Source organism: Narcine bancroftii, chromosome 4, assembly GCF_036971445.1.
Source record: "Narcine bancroftii isolate sNarBan1 chromosome 4, sNarBan1.hap1, whole genome shotgun sequence".
Lineage (NCBI taxonomy): Eukaryota > Metazoa > Chordata > Chondrichthyes > Torpediniformes > Narcinidae > Narcine > Narcine bancroftii.
Genome location: NC_091472.1, coordinates 308,464,415 through 308,486,639, shown reverse-complemented (window position 1 = coordinate 308,486,639; position 22,225 = coordinate 308,464,415). Strand labels below are relative to the sequence as shown.

Here is a 22,225-nt window from a genome sequence, read left to right as displayed (position 1 = left end):
TCATATTTATTTATATATCCAGAACAGAACCTCCAATATAAATGGGTGCAATGCATTTTAAACATTTTAATGTTACACAACTCTTTGAACCAGTAGGTAGGTAATGTTTAAACATTTGAAAAAGTCTAAAAAGTTAAATTTAATGAAAAACATGTCCTGTTTAGCTAAAATATTAAAATACAGGAAAATACCATTTAAAATCAAACCACTTCAGGCCGTCATAGACCAGAGAAACCCACCATGGTGCATTTATCGCTCAGTTCACATTGCAGAAACATCTACACTTTAATATTAAAATTCTAACAATTCAAAACAGAAATAGATTGGGATTTGATCACACTGTCACCATTTATCATTATTTATTAGATTCTCCTCTTATGCCTAATGACAATTACATGCTTATGCTAGTCTACCAGTTTACTTTGTGAACTTTATACACCAGAGCTATATTACTTAATACTGTATTTCATGAATATGTGCTTTTTCCCTCCCTACCCCAATATTATGGTTATTTTCAAAGCATCTACTTTTACAGCACCCACATCAGTTATCAAATGATTTTGCCACTTCTATGGAAACAACCATCAATAACAATTACATCCAAATATCCAGTTCAATATGTTACCTTGCCAACCAAATAACATGACAAATATAAAATAAATAAATAACCTCAGAAACAAGTTTATTGTGTTTTGAGATGATACATCAGATGCTCATTATTTAGAGCTACAAAGTTTTAAATGAAATCTCTTCATTACAAATTGACAAAAGGTAAAACGGATTCACAACAGCATGTACCACATGATCAGAAATGGAACCAAATCTAATACGAATGCCAAAACTCTAATAATCTACAGCTATCATAGATTTCATACAGATAATGGATTCAGCTAAAATGCACCATAATATTTGGTTGACGTGAGGAACATTTTCCTTATTACATCACAAAATACATTTTCATATCCCAAAGAAGCAGACTTGCAAGTAGGCATTTAAACATAACTAATCTACTGCTACAAAGATCTACTTCAATAGCATTTACCTTTTACAGGGTCTTGTCCCAATATTGAAAAGATAAAAGCAGAGATTAGAATCAGTATAACATATACACAGAAGTCCGTATTGTAAAGGCTATAAAGAATTGTTGCACATTGTAAATAATGCCTCCTGCTCCAATTCACTGCACAGGAAGTGATGCAATTTATGTTGCATATCTCTTGGTCCACTGTCTGGCTATCCTGTCATGTTCTGCTCTGTTGGTCAAATATTGGGTTGCTATGCTCCCAACGAGAGGATCCGCTGTCAAAAAAAAATAATTGAATGAGCCAAAAGAAAAAAAAGACAATGCTTTATCCACTTCACAAATCCCTTCATTCCCCTTCATTGAATTTACCACTTCTGTTCCACTAAACAATCAATTTAGCACTGTATTACGTAGATCATTATTTTTCAAAAGTAAACCAATGTGAACTTAACATCAATAAACATCTCTCAAACTTCAAGTTTCTAAAGGAACAATGATTTAACAGCATTTTTTTCCAATTACCCATTCCTGCAGAGAGGCAAGGTATTTCTCATCTTCACTGTTTAAATTGTATGCAGCACCAATTTTAATCTTTCTTTTACATGGAGAAAAGACTAATGTAAAATTATGAAGCTTATTTTTAGTATACTGGGAATCTCACCTATGGCAGTTTGAGTAACAGAATTTTTTCCTCATGGATTTCACAAATCACTGCCTAAAAATGGAATGAAATCTACTCTTAAAGAATTTGCCATAGTTTGTCCAGTCTGATGACATGCCAGAGCGCGCACTATTCATCTGCCAAGCATTTTCTCTGATGCGTTGCATTGAGGAGCTGCAGTAGCTAAGTCCAATAGAAAGCTCTGAAAAACAGTCTCCAAAAAGTAACCCCCTGGCTTTGACTGAACTTCCACTATCACTGTGTTTTAATGCATTGCACCATCTTTCTCCCATGAACCCTAATCTCAAATCTTATTCTTCTATCCCCCAATCTCCCCACTTTCTAAACTCTTACCTAATCCACAAACCACGTACATCCCCTCTCCATCCTGACTTTAATGTTGGCCTCAACTGTTAAATTATGACAGTGGGTCATTTTGTCATTCCCAATAAAATGGCCCAGTAACGCATAACACCTGCAAGAAAACAACATGGGGTGCCACTGGAAAAAGGGCTCAAGATATCAATTGTTTTGTTGGAACAAAAACTCTCTAAAACAGGATGGAGAGGTGGAGTGGTCACCTGCACTTGCATCAAATGAAATTTCTATAAAATGACTCTTTTTACTGCTTCAAAATTATAATTTCCAAGGGAATGTCCATTTAACTCTTCAGGATTTTACTTGCTCTTTTCCCTTCTGTGGTGAAGGACATTTGTATAGATGTATGGACTGGCCAGTCTGAACCTACCTGACCTTCCCTAACCCCTCCCCGGATTTCCCAATAAAGGCTGGTGTGTCTGGACTTGCCCCCTCTTGCTCCTGTACCTGGAACCTGGCCAAGTCGTGTATCAGTAATGCTCAAAGCCATTTGATCACTCTATCATGTCCATGTGATTATTCTGTGCACCACTATTTAATTACCAAAACAAAACCCATGGAAGCTCAGCATACAGGACAAAACAGCAGCGACTGGGAAGATGCCTGGTCACCCAGCCCACAGACGGTGGAGACGAGTCAACTACGTGGTGCAGTAGCGGACGCATCCCTGGGGTCTGCAGAAGGTAATGGGAGAAGTCTGCTGGCTGACTACACTCACGATTGAACCCAGGGAACCCAACGCAGGCGTTACCTTCGAGAGGTTGCTGCACGGGATGCATACGTTTATGTGCCACCACAACCCGAGGGATGCTTTAGATAAGTACAATTCTTGTTTGCATTTGTGGGTGATCGGGCATTTCAAATAATTAGAGACTGCCAAACACATGATGAGGCGATGGGTCTGCTGCAGAAGCAGTATGGAACCCCAACGAACCCAATGAATGCAAGGTACAAACTAATGACCCAGGGTCAAGCCCCTGGGGAGCCCTTTGCACAGTTCACACGGGTGAACTGTTGAAGCTGGTTAGAGCTGCGGGTGTACCGTGGTGAGTGCCTCTGAGTATGCCGATGAGCTGATGCTGGATGGACTGCTAACAAACATGCTATTGACCCAGATCCGTCAAAGACCTCTGGAAAAAGGTAACTGCATGTTGCAAGAAGTACTGGATTTGTGGGAGGCGACGGAGAATGCGGTGCAAAGCTGTGAGGCCTACACCGCTGGCAGTCCGGCGTTCTCATGGGGAATGAGGGTACTGCCATGTTGGGATATGGTACCGACGGCAGCGAAGGCCAGGAAGTGTGGGTTGTGCAGGCTGGCCAAGTATTCCCCCCACCGCCTCCCCATTAAAGTTCTGCCCGGCCAGGAATGTAGTTAAGGGCACTATGCGAAGGTGTGCCGGGGAGAGCCCACTACCAGCAGTGCTGCGTGCGATAGGAGGGATGGATCACCATCTTAGAGGGAGCTGTTAGCAAGATGACGATCACTGACATCACTTCCGGCTTCAGATCAGTGAGCGCTAACTTCACCTCCGGTCCCAAGCATGTGCGAGTACTGGTGGCGGCCATCTTCTAAGACACCGAGTCCGACATATTACCACTAGGAATGGTACAATGGTGACTCTAAATCAGACCTAACCCTGGCCTCCGTGACGCTGGATCAGAATAGGCCTCACCAGCTGATGCGATCGATGACGAACACCGAGATAAATGGCTGTGTCACGGGATGTTTGTCTGACATGGAGCATTAAAAGTTTTATTCACCTAGGTTTAATAATGCACTGTGTCCTGAAGGTGTCTCCGAATATCCCTGGAATCTAAAACCCAGTCCACAGAGACGTGTGGGTATTTGTCAGGAAGACCCAAGGGTTTAGGGCAGGAAGTACAGGGATTTTAAAATCATGGTAATGCCAAAACTCTGTGTCCCAGTTATCCTGGGGTTAGACTTCCAGTGTCAGCTAGAAAGTGTAACGATGCAGTTTGATGGTCTCCACGCTCCAATCACAGTGCAGAACAAGGAATCCAGCCCAGCCAATCTCAACGGTAAGCTCGACGGTATGTTTGGGCTGTCCAGCCTTCGGGTCCCTCCACCCCCACTATTTGAGCATTTTTCAGAAAATTGCAGACAGATAGCCACCAAAAGCAGGAGATAATAGCCTGGAGGTCAGATGTTTCATTAAAACAGAAGTCCAGAGACTGTTGGCTGAAGGCATCATCGAGCTCTGCAACAGCCCCAGGCAAATGCAGATGCTGGTGGTTAAAGGGGGGGGGGGGGGGGGGAAACAGACTGCAGCCAGACTGTGAATAGATTACATTACTGGATGCCTACCCCCACCCCGAATCACCGACATGGTGAATGAGATAGCCTAATATAGGTTCTTCTCCACCATAGACCTTGTCGGCATACCATCAGATCCCAACCCGCCCAGAGGACAGGTCCTACATGGCTTTTGAAGCCGACAGCATCAGTTCCTCAGGGTGCCATTCGGTCTGACGAATGGTGTATCAGTGTTCCAAAGGGATAGTGGATGGTCACAAACTAAAAGCAATGTTCCTGTATTTGGACTACGTCACCATATGCGGCCATGATGTGGAGGAACACGATAGGAATATAAGGAAATTCCTCGCCACGGCAAAAACCCTAAACCTGATATATAATCAGAAGAAGTGCGTGTTCCGCACTTCATGGCTGGCAAATCTAGGGTATATGGTGGAGGGGGGGATCGTGTCCCCAGACCCGGAGAGAATGGGGAACTCCTGTTTCCCCAGAACCTGAGAGGCCTCAGCCTCTTTTCCTATAATGCCCAATGAGTCCCCAATTACGCAGACAAGGCCCAGTCATTAGTGACCACAATCGAGTTTTCCCCATCAGCGGAGGTTTGTAAAGCCTTCGCGGGCATCAAGGATGAGATTGCCATGGCAGCGAGGCATGCCATTGATAAATTGATCCCATTCCAAGTGGGATATTGCCCTAGCAGCTACACTGAATCAGGCAGGCAAGCCAGTGGCATGCTTCTCTAGAATACTCCAGGGCCCGGAACTCAGCAATTGAGAAAGAGGCCCAGGCCGTAGTGGACGTTGTGCGCCGCTGGAGGCATTATTTAACTGGTAGACCATTTACCCTGTTGACAGACCAGAGGTTTAACAACAAACAACGGGGTAAAATAAAAAATAAGATAACGTGGAGGAGAATTGAACTCTTTATGTATAATTATGAAATCTTATACTGACCCGGGAAGCTGAATGAGCCACCCAGTGCTTTGACCCGGGCAACGTGCCAACACACAAGCGGATTGTCTGAACTTCCGGCATGACAAACTCTGCCACCCCGGGGTGCATCACTTTGAGAGGGCTAGAAATTTAGCTTACTCAGTTGAGGAGGCTCAGGAATGGTCCCGTAATTGCTCAATCTGTGCCAAATGTAAGCCGCATATTTACATATCAGATGGAGCCCAACTGATTAAGGCAACCTGTCCCTTCGAACGTCTTAGTATGGACTTCAAGGGTCCCCTCCCATCCAATAACAGGAATCTGTACTTACTGAATGTGGTGGATGAGTATTCCCAGTTCCCGTTTGTTATCCCTTGTCTGGATATGACCGCAGCCACGGACATCAAAGCACTCCAGACCATATTCACTATGTTTGGATACCCCAGCTACATACACAGTGACAGGGGTCCCTCCTTTGTGAGTCAGGAGCTGCGACAGTACCTACAGGCGGAGGGGATAGCCACGAGCAAAACTATTAACTACAACCCCCGGGGAATGGAAAAGTGGAGAGGAAGAATGATACAATCTGGAGAGCAATCTTGTTGGTCCTCACATCAAAAAGGATGCCCGTCTCCCAGTGGCATGAGGTACTACTGGACACACTGCACGTTACCAGGTCCCTGCTGTGCATGGCGACTAATGCCACCCCCCCCATGAGAGACTTTTCTTTTCCCAAGAGGTCGGCATCTGGAACCACTATGTCAGTCTGGCTGACGACAATGGGGCCGGTACTTCTTCGCAGACTTATCAGACCCCACAAGACAGATCCCCTGGTGGAAAAAGTGCATCTGGTACATGTGAACCTACAATACGTATTTGTGCGGTACCAGGACTGAAGGGAGGACACGGTGTCACTCAGAGACTTGGCCCGGGCAGAGTACACTAACACTGATTAGGTGACCTCAGAAGAACCAGGTGGTCAATTGACACAGCGTCCATCCCCCAAGTACCTGCGGCAGTCAATCCCACAGAGATCTCACCAGCAAGGAGCCCAACCCAACAGGCAGCGAAGGGCTCAGAAACTGAAATTCCACCCACACAGGTACACAGTCCTGCAAGCTTGGCACAGGAACAACAGGGGCCTTATCCAGCACCTTGGAAGAAGTTAAGAGGATCATACGACCACCAGACAGGCTGAACCTGTGATGGACACGAACTATGTATATATGTAATTGTGACAGAATATAGGTATGATTTTGGGAGATAAAGTGTGGTGGGTTTTTTTTGTGTAGGTCACACTTCAAAACCAATCTCATTTAAAATACTGGAGCTCTGCTCAAGCAGACAGACTGGCTCCAAATACCTTTGCAAAAGATTTGGGGAGTGCCAAGGGACTTCACTAATGGATTGTTGTTTTGAAAAACAATAGATAAAAGAACTCGGAGGATTAGGTCCGGAGTCTGGACTGTAGCTCACTGTTCTAAGAGGGTAATGTGCTTTTTGCAAGCAGAGAGAGAAAAATAACAGGCTTTTCTCTGAATGAGTGAGAGAAAGACAGTGCTAGCATTCAGCAGCATCATCTGGGATTGGATCAGGACACGCTGGCAAGCTTGTGGAAAAACCCCATTTTGAAGATGGGTTGTGACTGCTTAGTTCAGCCTGGTCAAAGCCCTTGTTGTCCATACAAGAGGAGAGGACTGGCTGCCTAATGTTACACTTGAAATAAGGGAAACAAAAAGGAACTCTGTGATGACCTGAAAGAAAGAGGTTATCATCTGGAAAACCCTGATGGGGCAAATTTCTTCGTCAAGTCACTGAAGTGGCTGGTTACAAAGAATCAGTTGTGGGTGTCCAGCGAACAACAAATCTCTCTCTGAAAACCGACCAGAACCTTCCTTTGAGCAGTAATCTTTCAAGCACCAAAGCCTGGTGAAATTCTTAAATGTTAAATTCTGTGCACAGTATAAGAATTGCCTGCAACCAGGGAACTTGGTGGAGTAAGAAGTGAGAATGGACTGTGAATAAAAAGACTTTTTTAAACTTACATACACATTACATGCATGTGCATTTAGAATTAGAAGGGGGAGGGGTATGTTGGGTTAAGGAAGTTAATAATAATAAGTTAAAGTTTGATCCTGTTTTCATGTTTAAAGGTAATTAAAATAAACTTTTGTTTAAGTAACCCTTTGTCTTGGTGAATATCTATTGCTGCTGGGTTTTGGGGTCCTCTGGGTTCGTAACAGTAATAGAGTGCAGTGTGTGCTCTGTGTCACCACATCACCCGCCAGATTCTATCTCAAAGATGGGGTGAATGTGGTGAAAGGCCTTTATATAGATGTTGGACTGGCCAGTCCAAATCTACCTAAACTTCCCAGACCCCTCCCTTGGCTCTTCCCCAGATTTCCCAATAAAGGCAGACATGCCTGGACTTTGCTCCCTTTTGCTCCAATACCTGGAACTTGCCCAAGTTGTGTATTAGTAATGCTCAGGTTTTTTGGTAATTAAAGCCGTTTAATCACTCCATCATGTTGACGTGATTTATGTGTGCACCACACCTTCCTTAAATGGTTAATTTGGGTAAGAGCAAAACACAATCTGCTGGATGAACTCAGCGAATCAAGCAGCATCAGAGGGAGAAAAAGAACCATTAATGATTCAGGCTGGAAGCCTTCATAAAGAACCAAATATGTGACAATTTTCTTTCTCCCACTGATGCTGTTAAATGCAGAGTTCCCCCAGCAGATAGTGTTTTGCTTGAGATTCCAGCAGGGAACTCTAAATGCCAGACCCCCCCCACCAATTTTGATTAGAGCTCTGGTCTCCATTTTCAAAAAAACTGCAGAATAACATATCCTTCCAAAGTGGCATTAAAGTGTGTCAGATCACATTCTTGGGTCTCTTACATCCTTATAATTTAGAAATGCAATTTGTTTACCCCCATAATCCAGTCAATTTCCAGCTTCACATTCTGCTACCAAAGGAACAGAGTCAATTCATGCATATTTCCCTTCATCGATTGACAGTGGTACGATACACTTAATTATGATTTTGGCATTTTGATTCCCTGCTGTATAAACTCAGGTCATAAATGGTTTTGAACTCCACTACAGCTATCAGTAGACTTGACTAACAGCTATTTCTCTCAAGTATCATACTACATTTCATCAAAAAGAGTTTGATGTTATTCAGAATAGAAATCTTCAAATGCCCACGTGCAAATGATACACGTGTTGGCAAGAATAAATAGGATAAAATTGTCAAAACATTTGAAATATTGTTGATGTAGGGCAGCATGGTTGGCACAGTAGTTAGTGCAACATCTTTGAAGCACCAGCGATTGGGGCCGGACCAGGGTTCAAATCCTGCAATATCTGAAAGGAATTTGCACGTTCTCTCAGTGTCTGCGTGGGTCTCACATAAATTAAAATGGAATTTTGTAGAAATTTTTAGCCACTAATTAATGACTGATATTGAACTTTTCACCACATCAACTTCATGAACACATTTTCTAAAAGTAAAAGATAATGAGTAGATCAAAATGTATGAATTTCCAAGGGTGGTAGTGGAAACTGCTACAATAGGGACATTTAAGACTCTTCGACAAACACATAGATGCAAGAAAAAAAAAAAGAGGATTATGGGTGTGAGGTAGGGAAGGTTTAGATATGTCATACAACATCATGGGCCAAAGGGCAGCACTGTACCGTATTGTTCTATAGAAAAATGTGAGGAGAAACCAAACAGGCTTTTCTCTGGTTACACCAGATAGATAAGTACTGAACAACAACCACATAATGCTAACCAGCCAGGCACTATAGGATGATGATCCAGTCAACTAGTGAAGATTGCTGATAGCTTCAGATGATGAGAAGAAATGATTTAATCAATGGACTGAAACAAGATTCAAGCACCAAATTGTAGAAATAACAGTTTAAAATTGGGAAGTGACATCATGATTGTGGGGAAAGGGAATGAGGTAATTTGAAAAGCATTGCATTTGTTGCTCTGAGATGCTTTGAAGTACCAAAGATACTATATAGATCATTAAAAATGTATATCTCATTGCAAGCAAACCTGTGTTTATAGGTCTCGATACAGAGCCTATACATGAATGGATTGGGAGGGAACAAAGCAATGTAGCCTGAATACAACAGCTATGGAATAGAATGAGCTTGACAAATGTTAGGTCTGCTTTGTTCATGAATGAGTGAGACAAACACCAGACTGAGTCGAAATCAGGGTTCTTTGTTCTTTATTACCGGATTGTAACACTTGCGACTAACAATGTTAGTCGGAGAATGCATTCTGCCGTTATCAGCAAAATGGTGATTTTTTATACCCTTGGATACGTGCTTAGAACATCATCATATCATTACTTGTCCAATGACTAAAACTGTTGCTATCCTTTCCCTGCTAGCTTCCTGCCTCTCAATCCATCAATGTCTCTCTTATCTTGTAAGTACAAGGATGCATTCACATCTTGTTACAGCCCTGCCCAGGGTAACTCCTTACACATTCCCATCTCATGATGTTTTACCTTACACAAATCACAGAAAATCCTAGCACAGCACAGCCGATAATACAAGATTGTTGTAATTTTCTCAAAAACTTCACATAATTTAACTCTAAAATCATTACATAAACAGAAATGCAGCTAAGCAGGACATGAAGGACGAGATTCCATGCCAATTATTTACGAAGGGAAACAACCATTACAAGGATTTTGCAAACTATAAAAAAAAATCAACACCACTTTATTATCTCCAAAAAAAATGAATAAAATCTAAGAAATCAGCCTCAAAAACATTTGGGGGAAAGTCTCACATTTTTTTTCTTACTAAATCTTGAAATAAATTAATAATAATACAGGAATAATGAATCAAAGATTGTATTTCCCAAACATCATAAATCAAACCTGTCAATTAAAAGGGGAACTCAAGAATTCTTACTTCGAGTTGACGATGATATTTTCCCATTTGGTCATGCACAATCTGACTCCAATTTTACATTGAGACAAACATTTGTCAACATCAATTTACTCTGATCTAATTTCAAATATTCTTCCTAAACTACTGATGTAGTCACCTTTTCTACAAGACCTACAAAATACTCTAATTTTGCTCCATGAAACATCATATCTTGAACAGACACAGATTTGCATCGTATTCCCTGATAGCATTCGAGTGACTCAAGTATTTTGCTGCATTGACAAATTTTTAGAACTCAAATTTTACAAAATTAATTACTTTTGGTGACCCAGCAGATCATAAAACCTGCAAGAAAATCTTTTTTTTTAATAAATGGAGGGATTTATGCAACTTCAAATGTGTGTTTATTGTAGAATACATCACACTCTCACATATTTGGGAACAAATCACAAGATGCACTAGTTATTTATCAAAGTCATTCATTCTGGATTATCTCAGAAAAATTTGAGAAAATTCTGAACCTCCATGGATCCAAATATGTGAATCAAAGTCTGATTCCAGTTGGCACAGAAGTGCAAAAACTGCAACACGAGTGGAAGATTAATGAAGCTGACCACCTTGGACTAGCCACCTGCAACTGCTACAAGACTGTAAGCTCAGCAGGATCCTGTTCACCACTCAACATTTTACTGCCCAAATTGTGCCTGTAAATTTAGCTTTGGAGTACACTCTTGAGGGCTTCTTACTAGTTAGCAAGGGAATGTTTCAGAAATAAGAAGACTGAGATCTCCAAACTTAATTGAAAGTAGTAGAGGGGCTACAATTCTCACAAAGAATATTAATATCACTAATTATCTCAATCTCCATCTTTTTCATGCTTTTTTTCCCCCTACTGTCTGTGGAATCGTATAATATGACAATTGAACTATCAAAAGAAAGTAAGATAAACAAGTACAGTAAGTATGAATGAGTAACATTTAAGCAAACAAAAAAGGGACAAACCAGCAGAACTTCTGCCATTGGGCTCATTACACGTTGATTATGTGATCTGTAGAAACAATTACATTGTCCACAACTCCAATCTATGTATCATTTGCAAACTTACTCACCAACCTTTCCAAAAATTTCCCTCCCATTAATGTGAGGCCTAGTGGCCTATTATTTTGGTTCATACCTTCAAGGGGACTCAAACTTGAAACAGTGGGAATAATTATAAAAATCCCTGTCCATCAAGACTTGCAAAAATGTTTTAAAAACAACTTTTAGCTGTATATAATGCTAAAACTGTTAAGGTTAATAAAAATAAATGATAATTTTTCATTAATTTTGTAATTACATCAGAGTTAAACTATTTCTTAGAAAAGTTGAAGGCATCAATTTTATTTTATTTTTTCTCATTTAATACAATTTCCTTCAGCTGCAGATCACTTTTTCTACATTGCTGCCGACTTCCATGTTTCTTTCCACGTTAGGATCAACACTGAGATAAAAATCCTTGGCAGCTTCAAAAAGTTCCAATCCTTTTTGAAAAATTTCTGGAAAATTTGCAGCAGCTCTTTTTTTTTTTAAATCGGCAGCTTCCCCGGTAATTTTTACATTGTGTCATCCTGCTTGATGTTTACAGCAGTCAACCCAACCTAAACTTGCAGCAAAAGTTTCCATATCCCCTTGAAATTTATTTTCTTAAGCATCGAAAGGATGTCTAAAGCTTTGGTTTGAATGTTTTTTTTCCAATATAAAGTGGTATTCGCTTTTGGTTACAATCTTCAATCCAAAGATGAAGTTGCCATTCCATTTCAATCAGTTTTGAAAGATTTGCATGCTTAGAGAAACTGATGGAACTTTACCTTGTCCTTTATATTCACACTCCTAACTTAAAATTGTGCATACTGGTGACTCATTGTAGTCCAAATCGTGTCCAGTTTTCATATTGCTGGCACCGACTTCATGTCATTTAATATCTTCAAGTTTTTCTTCTAAAGTAATGGCTTTTCTTTTCCTTTTAATATCACTGTCAGATTCTTTTCCACATTTTCTTCTATCCATATTTAATGGGGGGCACATATTGAGTCTGGCTGAATATTTTATTTTGGGCCGCTCTCACGATCTACTTGTAACTCCAACTTTCCAGAAATATCTCGCGGTAACAGAATAATTACCCACATAAAACAGGAAATGGTTGCAGTTTTCCATATCGCAGTAACTGAATTCTACCTTGATTGAAGTAGCGTATAGCGGGGCTTGACTGTATTCAACTCCTTTAGATGAGTTCCTCCAGCAATTTTGTGTTTTCACTACAATCAGAATACCTCCAGCATTCTAACTGTACCTTCTTGAACCTTACATATGTTTCCTTTTTCTTCTTGTTGAAGTTCATGCTCTTTCTCATTATCACTTATTTTGTCATCCCAATTCTTCCCTTGCACTGGAACATACTAGTTCTGGAAACTGTGGGCTTGACTGATAAAAGCACCTCTCAGTTGACTCTCCTGGCTCCTGTCTCACCCAGTCATAATTTTCCCTCCCCAATTTAGTATTTTCCTGCAAGGCCAAAGCTTGTCCTAGTCAATAATTACCTTGAAACTTAAGGAAGACTAATCACTATTCCCAAATATACCCTCTCACTGAAACTTCGACCAGCTGGCCAATGCAAGGTCTAGTATAGCCCCTTTCCGGGTTGGGATATGGATATGCTACTTAATAAACCCTCCTGGATGCCCTTAACAAATGCTATCCCGTCTAAACATCTGGCATCTAGGATATTCCAGTCAATATTGGAGAAATTGAAGTCTCCCACTGTGTCAACCTTGCTGCTTTTATAAATTTCATAATAGAACACTACAGCACAGAAACAGGTCCTTCAGCCCATCTACTCTGTGTCAAATGCCTCATGCCAATGACCTGCACCCAGCCCTCCATGCCCCTCTCATCCATGTACCCATCCAAAATTGAGCCCGCATTCACCAATTCAGCTGCCAGCTTATTCCACACTCTCATCATAAAAGTTGCCCCTAATGTTCTCTTTAAACATTTTCCCTTTCACCCTCAACTCATGTCTTCTCATTCTTGTCTCACCCAACCTCAGTGGAAAAGGTCTGCTTGCTTTTAATCTATCTCTACCCCTCAATTTTGCAAACCTCAATCAAATCTCCCTTCATTTTTCTAGGCTCCAAGGAATAAAGTCCTAACCTGTTTAACCTTTCCCTGTAACTCAGTTCCTGAAATCTTGGCAATATCCTTGTAAATCTTCTCTGCCCTCTTTCAATCTAATTGATATCTTTCCTGTAGTTTGGTGACCAAAACTGCACACAATCCTCCAAATTTGGCCTCACCACAACATCCCAACTCCTATATTCAATATTTTGATTTACGAAGGTCAACAGGCCAAAAGCTTTCTTTATGACCATAATGACCACAGTTCTTCTGTACTCAGTGTCCAAATGATTACTGTGCACACCCTTCCTTGCTTAGCCCTCCAGCACTAAGTGCAACACCTCACACTTGTGCATATTAAATTCCATCTGTTATTTAATCTGTCTACACATCTCTACCATAAGACTCCCAGTAGCCACTGGGAGGCTTATAGTCTAGAACTCTCACAGGGAATGCACCTTTGTTATTTTTGATCTCTACCCATACAGATTTCAGATTTGAGCTCACTATTAGGTCTTCTCTGAACGCAGATTTGACACAATGATTACCAATGCCTTGCCTCCACCTCTTTTACCTTCTCGATCTCATCTTAAACAATGAAACCCAGGAACATTTGAAAAAGACAGTACAAAAGATTACATTTAGATACCCATTTTTTTTTTAAATCCTCATCATGTTAGTCAACAATGTTGTCTGACACAGGATACCAAAGTCTAAAATACAATATAGAGGGAATTGGATTATTTTCTGAAAGCATATACAGAGATTATCAAGCAGTAGTTCCACAAGTAAAGGGAAATGAAAGCTCAAGTCTAACAACCCAGGTTTTAACATTAATTTTTCAAATAAATTGCCTCGAATTAAAAATAATCTCAAATGAACAAGACATGAAATGTCACCTCTCTGAATTTTGGAACTTTGCTTGCTTACCTGGGTTACAGTCTGTCAGAAGTGAGCAAATAGAAAGTAGAACCTTTGAAATGGTCAGAGCTGGACTCCAGTTATCTTTCAGAATATCCAGACAGATTACTCCCTGACTGTTGATATTACAGTGATATATTCTGGTCCTGAATGTTACCTAAAGATTAAGATGCAAAAAAAAGTTGTTTTTGGTTATAAAAGAAACAAGATGACAAGTGTTACAGATTATGTTATATTTTATATTTGTATATAGATATCTTTTAAAGGAGATAAATTGTAGCAGGTTTTTTAAAGCTAGGTCACATACAGATGCAAACACTTCAAAACAGATCTCATTTAAAATACCAGAGTTCTGCTCCAGGTGCCTTTGCACAAACTTTGAAGAATGCCTATAAGGACTTCACAAGTAGGTGTTAATTGGACACGCTGTGGGGTAATGGGTTATGGTTTTGGAAAGCAACAATTGAACAAACTCAGAAGATTAGGTCTGGAGCCTCAGTCTGTCTGAGTGCAGTTGGCTATTCTAAGAGGGTCATGTGATTTTCTCTGTGGGTGCATGGAGAGAGAGAGAGAGAGAGTTCAGTAGCTGGGACTGGAACAGGACAAATTGACAAGCTTGTGGAAAAACCCCATTTTGAAGATGGGTTGCAAGTTCTTAGTTCAGCCTGTTCAAAGCCCTTGTGGTCCATACAAGAGGAGAGGACTAGCTGCATAATGTTTCACTTGAAATAAGGGAAACAAAAAGGAATTCTGTGGTGACCTCAAAGAAAGAGGTTATCATCTGGAAAACACTGATGGGACAAGTTTCTTCAGCAAGACACTGAAGTGGCTGATCTAAAGGAATCAGTTGTGGGTGTCCAACTAGCAACTAATCTCTCTTTGAAAACCGATAAGAACCTTCTTGAGCGGTTACCATTTACTTTTCAAGCACCAAAGCCTGGTGAAATAAATAATGTTGAATTCTGTGCACAGCAATGAGGATTGTCTGCTACCAGTGTACTTGGAGGAGTGGGAAGTGAGATTGAACTGTGAATCAAAGAACTTTTTTTGAACTTGCATACACATGCACTTAGAATTAGAAGGGGATTAAGTTAATAGTAATAAGTTAAAGTTTGATCCTGCTTTCATGTTTAAAGATAATTAAAAGTAACTTTTCCTTAATAACCATTTATTTTGGTGAATTTCTACTGCGGCTGGTTTTTGAGGTCCTCTGTAACAGAAAAGGTCAAAACAAAAAAGATTTTTGAAAAAACTATACAAGTCAAATTCGAAAATATTTGAATCTCACTAGCCATGTGAATTAAGATATTTATGCAACAAATTCCACACTTGCTTGGATAGCAATGGAATTGTAAAATGGACTGAAGCATAACCACAACTCAAGAAAATAAAATTAGAATCCGGTGGCAACAGCGAATATTTGCTAAAAATATAGAAAGGTTATAATGCTTTAAATATATTGTTATGAGCCCAAAGGACCCCAAAACCGAGCAGCAATATTCACCATGACAAATGGTTACTTAAACAAAAGTTGTTTTTAATTGTCTTTAAACATGAAAACAGAATCAAACATTAACTTATTATTATTAACTTAACTAACCCAACTTAACCCCCTTCTAATTCTAAGCGCATGTGTATGTAATGTGTGTGTAAATTTAAGAACATTCTTTGGTTCACAGTCCAATCTTACTTCTCATTCTTCTAAGATCTCTGGTTGCAGGCAATAATAATCCTGTGCACAGAATTTAACATTTATAAAGTTCACCAGGCTACAGTGCTTGAAAGGTAAATGGTTCTTGTAGGTTTGCAGAGAGAGATGTGTGGTTCCAGGATTTCCACAACGGAGGTACCTTAATGTCTTGGTGATGAAACTTGCCCCAACAGAGTTCAACATCTTTCTTTCAGGCTACCACAGAGTACCTTTCTGTTCCTCTTATTCCAAGAGAAAGATCAGACAGATAGCACTTCCAGCCATCCGCCACTCTGGAGCTTCTGTTTCAGTTCCAACAAGCTGGCTTGTTACAGCTTTCTATGTCACACACAGTCCAAGACTCCCTTCTGTCTGTCTGTCTCTCTCTCTCAGACTCAAACTGCCAGGCAGCATGTCCTTCTCTCTATCTCACTTGCAAAGCCTCTGACCTTCTCCAGCAAACAATAGGAGTTCGTCTTTTGGTCAATCTGTTGTTTTAGGTAAACTATAACTTCTCAATGACCTTTCAGTGAAGAGGTATTAGGAGACGGCCTGTCTCTTGCTATGGCTTTTAAAGACAATAGTCCATTCATTCACTTCAATTAACAGCCACTTGTGAAATATGCATAGCATTCTCCATAGTTTCTGTAAAGTCACTGAACATGAATTCTTCAGTATTTCAAATAAGATCTACTTAAAATTGTGTGTATGTATGTAACCTACTCTAATTTTACCAATTTATCTCCCAAAAACTTCCCAAATATTCAATCACAATATCAAAACATCATGATAGGTACGTCTACATTTCAAATGAGCCGACAATTTCTTGGGACAGGTTCCGTGACCTCAACAAATTTCCCCCATCAATAGTCTAAATTCCATTTTTCCCCTTGGTATTTAGCAATCATAGAAAAGTGATAGCAGAGCAATTGAATGCTTCGGCTCCAAGAGGTCCCACACTCTCACAGCCTATAAATGCTTCTTTTCAGATGTTGATCTGATCCAATTCCCTTTTGAATGCTACAGTTAAAGCTGCTTCCACTACTGCCCTTAGCAGTGTCTTCCAGATCCTAAAGCTGTGCAAAAATATTTTCCTTGTGGTATTTTTAAAAAAAAAATCCTTTTGTCAATTATTCTTCTCTGGCTTTTAACCCATCTGCCAACAGGAATAGTTTTGCAACATCTATTCTCTCATGACATCTCATTATTTTAAATGTCTCTTATTAATCAGTCAAGCACCAATCCCTAGGGAATTTCACTGCATCTTCCCTCCAACTTGAAAATCTTGTTTGTTACATGAACAACTTTAATACAGCTACTAAATCTCTCTAATTCATAGACTGCAGTCTTAATGACAAGACTATTATGCAGTTCTTCCTCAAATGTTTGGATGTCCACTGAAGTCAAATCAACCACATTAGCTGTTTGATTTAAAAAGTTAATTAGCTATGATTGGCCTTCAATTTATGCTGGCTTTATCAAGCACAAATCCTGCTCTTGCTGCAAGAATCTTCTCCACCACTGAAATTAAATAGATTTATTTGAGGATTAAAAGTAAATCCTTACATTTTTGAAAAATGTTTATAATTTTACATCACCCAGACTGCAAGAACACAAAAAATAGGAAGAAAATCTGCAGATGCTTGCTAGTGTGTAATGCAGTGCTACAAAAGTTCTGGAGAAAATCAGCAGGTCATGTAGCATTCATCAGAAGAAAAAGGCAATCAACATTTTAGACCGAGCCCTTTCTTGTGAACAAAATCTTACATTCTGTCCAAGCAGTCTCCAACCAGATGGCATCAATATCGACCTCCAATTTACATTACCCCCCCTACCCCAGTCTCTCACTTTCTCTTATCCTTTTGACCCTTCCTCCAGCTCCACAGCCTTCCCCTACCACAGTGCTCTCTTTCTCAGTCCATTGACCCCTTCCCATGGAGCCTCTCAGTTCCCTTCTCTTATTCCTAATCCCACTTGAATCCACATATCACATGTCATCTGCTTGACTATTTTTCTTCCCCTTCCCACCCACCCGCACATTTTTATTGAGGCATCTGTCTGACTGTTGGCATATCTGAAGGAGAGCTCAGAGCTGAAATGTCAACTGCTTTTTGCTCGTCATGAATCCGACATAACCTGTTGAGTTTCTCTAGCACTTTTGTGTACTACACTAGACCCCTCTTGGAGCCAGAATATTGAGGCAACCATGAAGACGGCACATTGAACATTCTATGAAACTTCTACAGGTGCACTGTGGAAAATATAGCGATGGTTTGCATCACAACTTGGTTTGGTAATTCACTTGCCGAGGAATGCAGTGACTGGAGAAAGTAGCATACATTGCCAAGTCCATCATAGGCTCCAACCTTCCACCCATTCAAGACTTCGTGAGATGCTGCCTCAGGCAGCCATCATAAAGAGCCTCTCCCCCCCCACCAATCAGCATGGTCACAACCTCCTCTCTCTGCCACCTTCAGGAAGACACAGAAGCCTGGTCTAACACCTCTTGATTCACAAACAGTTTTTTTTCTCCACCAAAGGCTATCAAGCTCTCGAATCTCCTCTTACTACCTGATCATGAACTAATTTGACACTATTTAAACACCACTTTTGTTTTATTGCACTGTATTGAATATTTATAATTTTTTATACTTATCTATTTCTGTACTAGGAACATTAAATATATGCCATTGAAGTTTTTAAAAAAACAAAATCACAAGAACCTTTGGTTGTAGCAAGTAAAAATTTGGTGCACATGTATATTGTACTTGTGTGTATGACAATAACATTAATCATTATTCACAGAAAAACTATCAACAGTATTCATAGGTTTAGATATAGAATATAGATGCATTTATTTATACTCAAATCATTTATGTTCTTTCATTCAATGCCTATATCATGTTGTTTTCAGCTTTTATATCAGAAATGGACACAAGATTAAATGGATAAAGAAGAAAATTGATAGAATTGGACTCAAAGAATCAAGTCTGGATTGAAGGCAATTATCCTTTAGGAAGGACCTTCATTTCAACAAAATGGCTTTAATTTAACAGTAAAGAAGCTTCTCTCATTCTCAAAATATATGGTATAAAATAAATATAATTAACTGCGAAAAAATTCTCCATCTATTAAAAATAGAAGCATGTTAAATACAAAGTTTAAAAAAAACAGGCTTTTAACTCCCTTCAGTGCCTGCTTATTTCTGGATGGTGATTCATTTTGTCAATTGATTATTTAATCTGTTGAACTGTTATAATTTTAATGATTAATTCCATTAAATCGAATTCTAAAACATGAGGAAAAAGTATCCGAGGAGGGAATTTCCAAGCATTACATTTTTATTTCCAGAATTCAAGTTGCAGAAAATTGTTTGGACCGTGCTTTGAAAGCACTAACCAATTCCAAAAACGTAAAATTAAAAAACGAGAATGGATGTCAAACAAATGGAATAGACACTTCCTCTGTTCTTAGGTTGTAAGATTGTACAATAAACATTTCACAATAGACTTTAAATAAATTAATAAAAGCATTAATTGCAAAATATCAATATTGCCCAACTTTTCAAGTGACCTGAAAAGATCAAGATTAGAGGAAATTATTCTCCGAAATTATTTCTCCACAATATTCTCTGATAACTAACACATAGATCTATATTCATCAATTTAAATTAATTTTTCAGATACTCTTTAAATCATTGCCAACATATTTTCAATTATCGACATGTAGCTGGAAACAGGTCAATAAGCTTCATATTGAAATTTGAAAATTCAGAATATTCTTCAAAAAATTATTAGATCAGTGAATGGCAACATGCTGAACTATTTTAAAATAGGTACGGTTCATCAGTTATGGCACCTTACCTTGGGTGGTTTGAATGGATAATCAGATGAGAAAGTGATGTCCAGAAAAAACACTCCTCCTTCATAAACTGAACCTGGAGGACCTAATATAGTCGATCGCCATTCGTATATATTGTCACCTTTTGGACCAGCACTGAAATAAATCCATTAAAAATATGTTACATGTATTATTTGCAACATTTCATTAATGAATTCGATGAAGTAATTTTTATTTCCATAGCATGGTTAACATTCAAGCATTATCAAGTTGTTTAGATATAGAATAGTCTCAGCTAACTAGGTGTGAATGCAATTATTGTGCCACAAGCAGAAATTGGAATTATTTAAACATATGAAAAAGACATTAATGAACAGCGTCTGTTCCTATGATCAACAGGCATGCTGCATAAACCAAGTTTCAAACCATGTCGTCACCATCATTTTCTATTTCTAGATGTGGATATTTTCCAGTTGTTCAAAATCTCTTTCTGCAAAAATAATTTTCTATCACTTCCATCTTCAGCTTAAAAATTGCAAGTTTTGCTAAATTTTACTGAATCCTGTTCCAGCCTGCCACAATCATCTTAAATACTATGGCTTCACTGAGAAACTTTCCCAATCTGCAAACCTCTGGGTCTGCTTTGCACTGATGTTGTTCTCTTTCCAACAATTTGAGGTCTGAATCAAATATTCCATTCCTTGCTTTACAGTTGGGGGACATGCATGTTAAAGGCTAAACCAAGGTTTATTCCTCACTGGAAGGGGAAAGTTAGGGGTAGGAGGTCTTCTTGTACTCCTCCTGGTAAAGATATGTTTACATTATGCAATGAAGTGAATTCATGGATTTTGACCAGTGATAGAGGTTTTGCAGGAAAGTCGATTAAGCTCTCTGTAGGTCACATGTGAAATACTTAAAAATTGCTTTTTTTATAAGCTACGTTCATGAAGAAATTGATACAGTAAAACCCTTTTTGATCCAGAATTCAAGCAACCAGCAACCTCAGGCAGCTGGCAAAAAATATAAGAGGAAAAGTTTTTAAAAATGTAAACAAAAATTTAAAATTATAAGTGTATCTTGGATGCACTTTGCTTGTAGCAACTGTATGAATAAAGTGGTGTGAAACAGCAATGGTGACACCCATGATAAAGAGCTGGTTGATGCCACTCGCTGTTGGGGTGACTCTCTTCATGAGTCATTACCTTTATCAGTATTTTATTAAGTAATTTTTATCTATAATGTTATTGTTAGTCTTTCAGGCAACTACATGGAGGGGAGGAACCTGCAGATGGAACAACACCTTTCAAGGAATGTGACTGAAAATAAAGCAAAATAGTTCAGCATGTTTATATATTCATGCTAGTGATGTTTGTCCAGTCTAAGTAGAGTACAGTATTTTTGTCTCAAAATGATTATTTTTAATGCAGTTAGGCATTGTAAGAGTGAGTCTCAAGTAACTGAATACTAGGGGTTTTACTGTACTAAATTAATGTTTCTGTTATAAAGCTGGGCAACTTGCAATACAACCAACATTTGGGCACTTGGAAGCAACTTGCAATGCGACCAACATTTGGGCACTTGGAAGCAACTTGCAATGCGACCAACATTTGGCTGATTTTCACTTTGGGAGGTGCAATAATACCTCAGTATATTCAAAATAACTGCATAATAAACAGGGCTTTATTGAAGTTGCACTGTACAACCAAGCAACAATAGCCAATAATGGTTTCCTTATCTACACAGCAGGGAATTATGACTAAGCATGTAATTGATGGTGCATTTTCCTTGAATAATTTTCAGTCACGATGAGTCAAGAAATAGTTTGTTTTGGTCACATTATTCACTTTTAACAGTTACTGTTTTACAAATCAAATACATCAAATCTCCTTAAATCCATGCCAAATTGTTTTAAGCCAGATCTCTGCTTATTCTTTACTCAATAATCACCCAACTCCTCAAAGTTGGATTCACATTTTATCCCTGGACATCCATTCCACATATTCAGGAAAACAAAAAATTATTCCATGTCTGTGAAGCTTTAAAAATTTGAAAGAAGTTTCTGGTTGTTGTTATTTATTTTCACATTCAATTGTTAATTGTCTGCAGTTCACAACTTGAAATCAAGAAAGTATTCTTATTCTGTCCCTCATAATTGCATGGTAGTGAAGCAGCTAGCACTGCTTTTACAGTGCCAGCAACGTGGGGTTGAATCCTCTGCTGTCTGAGGAACTGTCCATTCTCCCCCGTCTATGTGGATTTTCTCTGATTTCCTTTCCATGAGAGATGCTTGCAACCAAATGACACTTTTTCCACTTCAAATCACCCTTTAAGAAGTTCTCAAATCTTATCTGTCAGACTAAGTTTCTCTTTGTTTAACATATTACAATTACATTATGATGAAAAGTTTTCAAATGTGATTGTGA

The 22,225-nt window shown here is 39.2% G+C and overlaps 1 protein-coding gene across 1 annotated transcript in view; it reads right to left on the bottom strand.

The window, feature by feature from the left end:
• Positions 1-665: 665 nt before the first annotated feature.
• ube2e3 (ubiquitin-conjugating enzyme E2E 3 (UBC4/5 homolog, yeast)) overlaps positions 666-22,225 on the bottom strand; it is a 143,843-nt gene continuing 122,283 nt past the window's right edge. The window contains exons 3-5 of the mRNA XM_069936235.1: positions 19,826-19,958; positions 14,282-14,429; positions 666-1,299 (exon numbers count right to left, since the gene is read on the bottom strand). Coding sequence (XP_069792336.1) covers positions 1,202-1,299; positions 14,282-14,429; positions 19,826-19,958 — 379 coding nt within the window. The 3' untranslated portion in view covers positions 666-1,201. The remainder of the gene's footprint in view (positions 1,300-14,281; positions 14,430-19,825; positions 19,959-22,225) is intronic.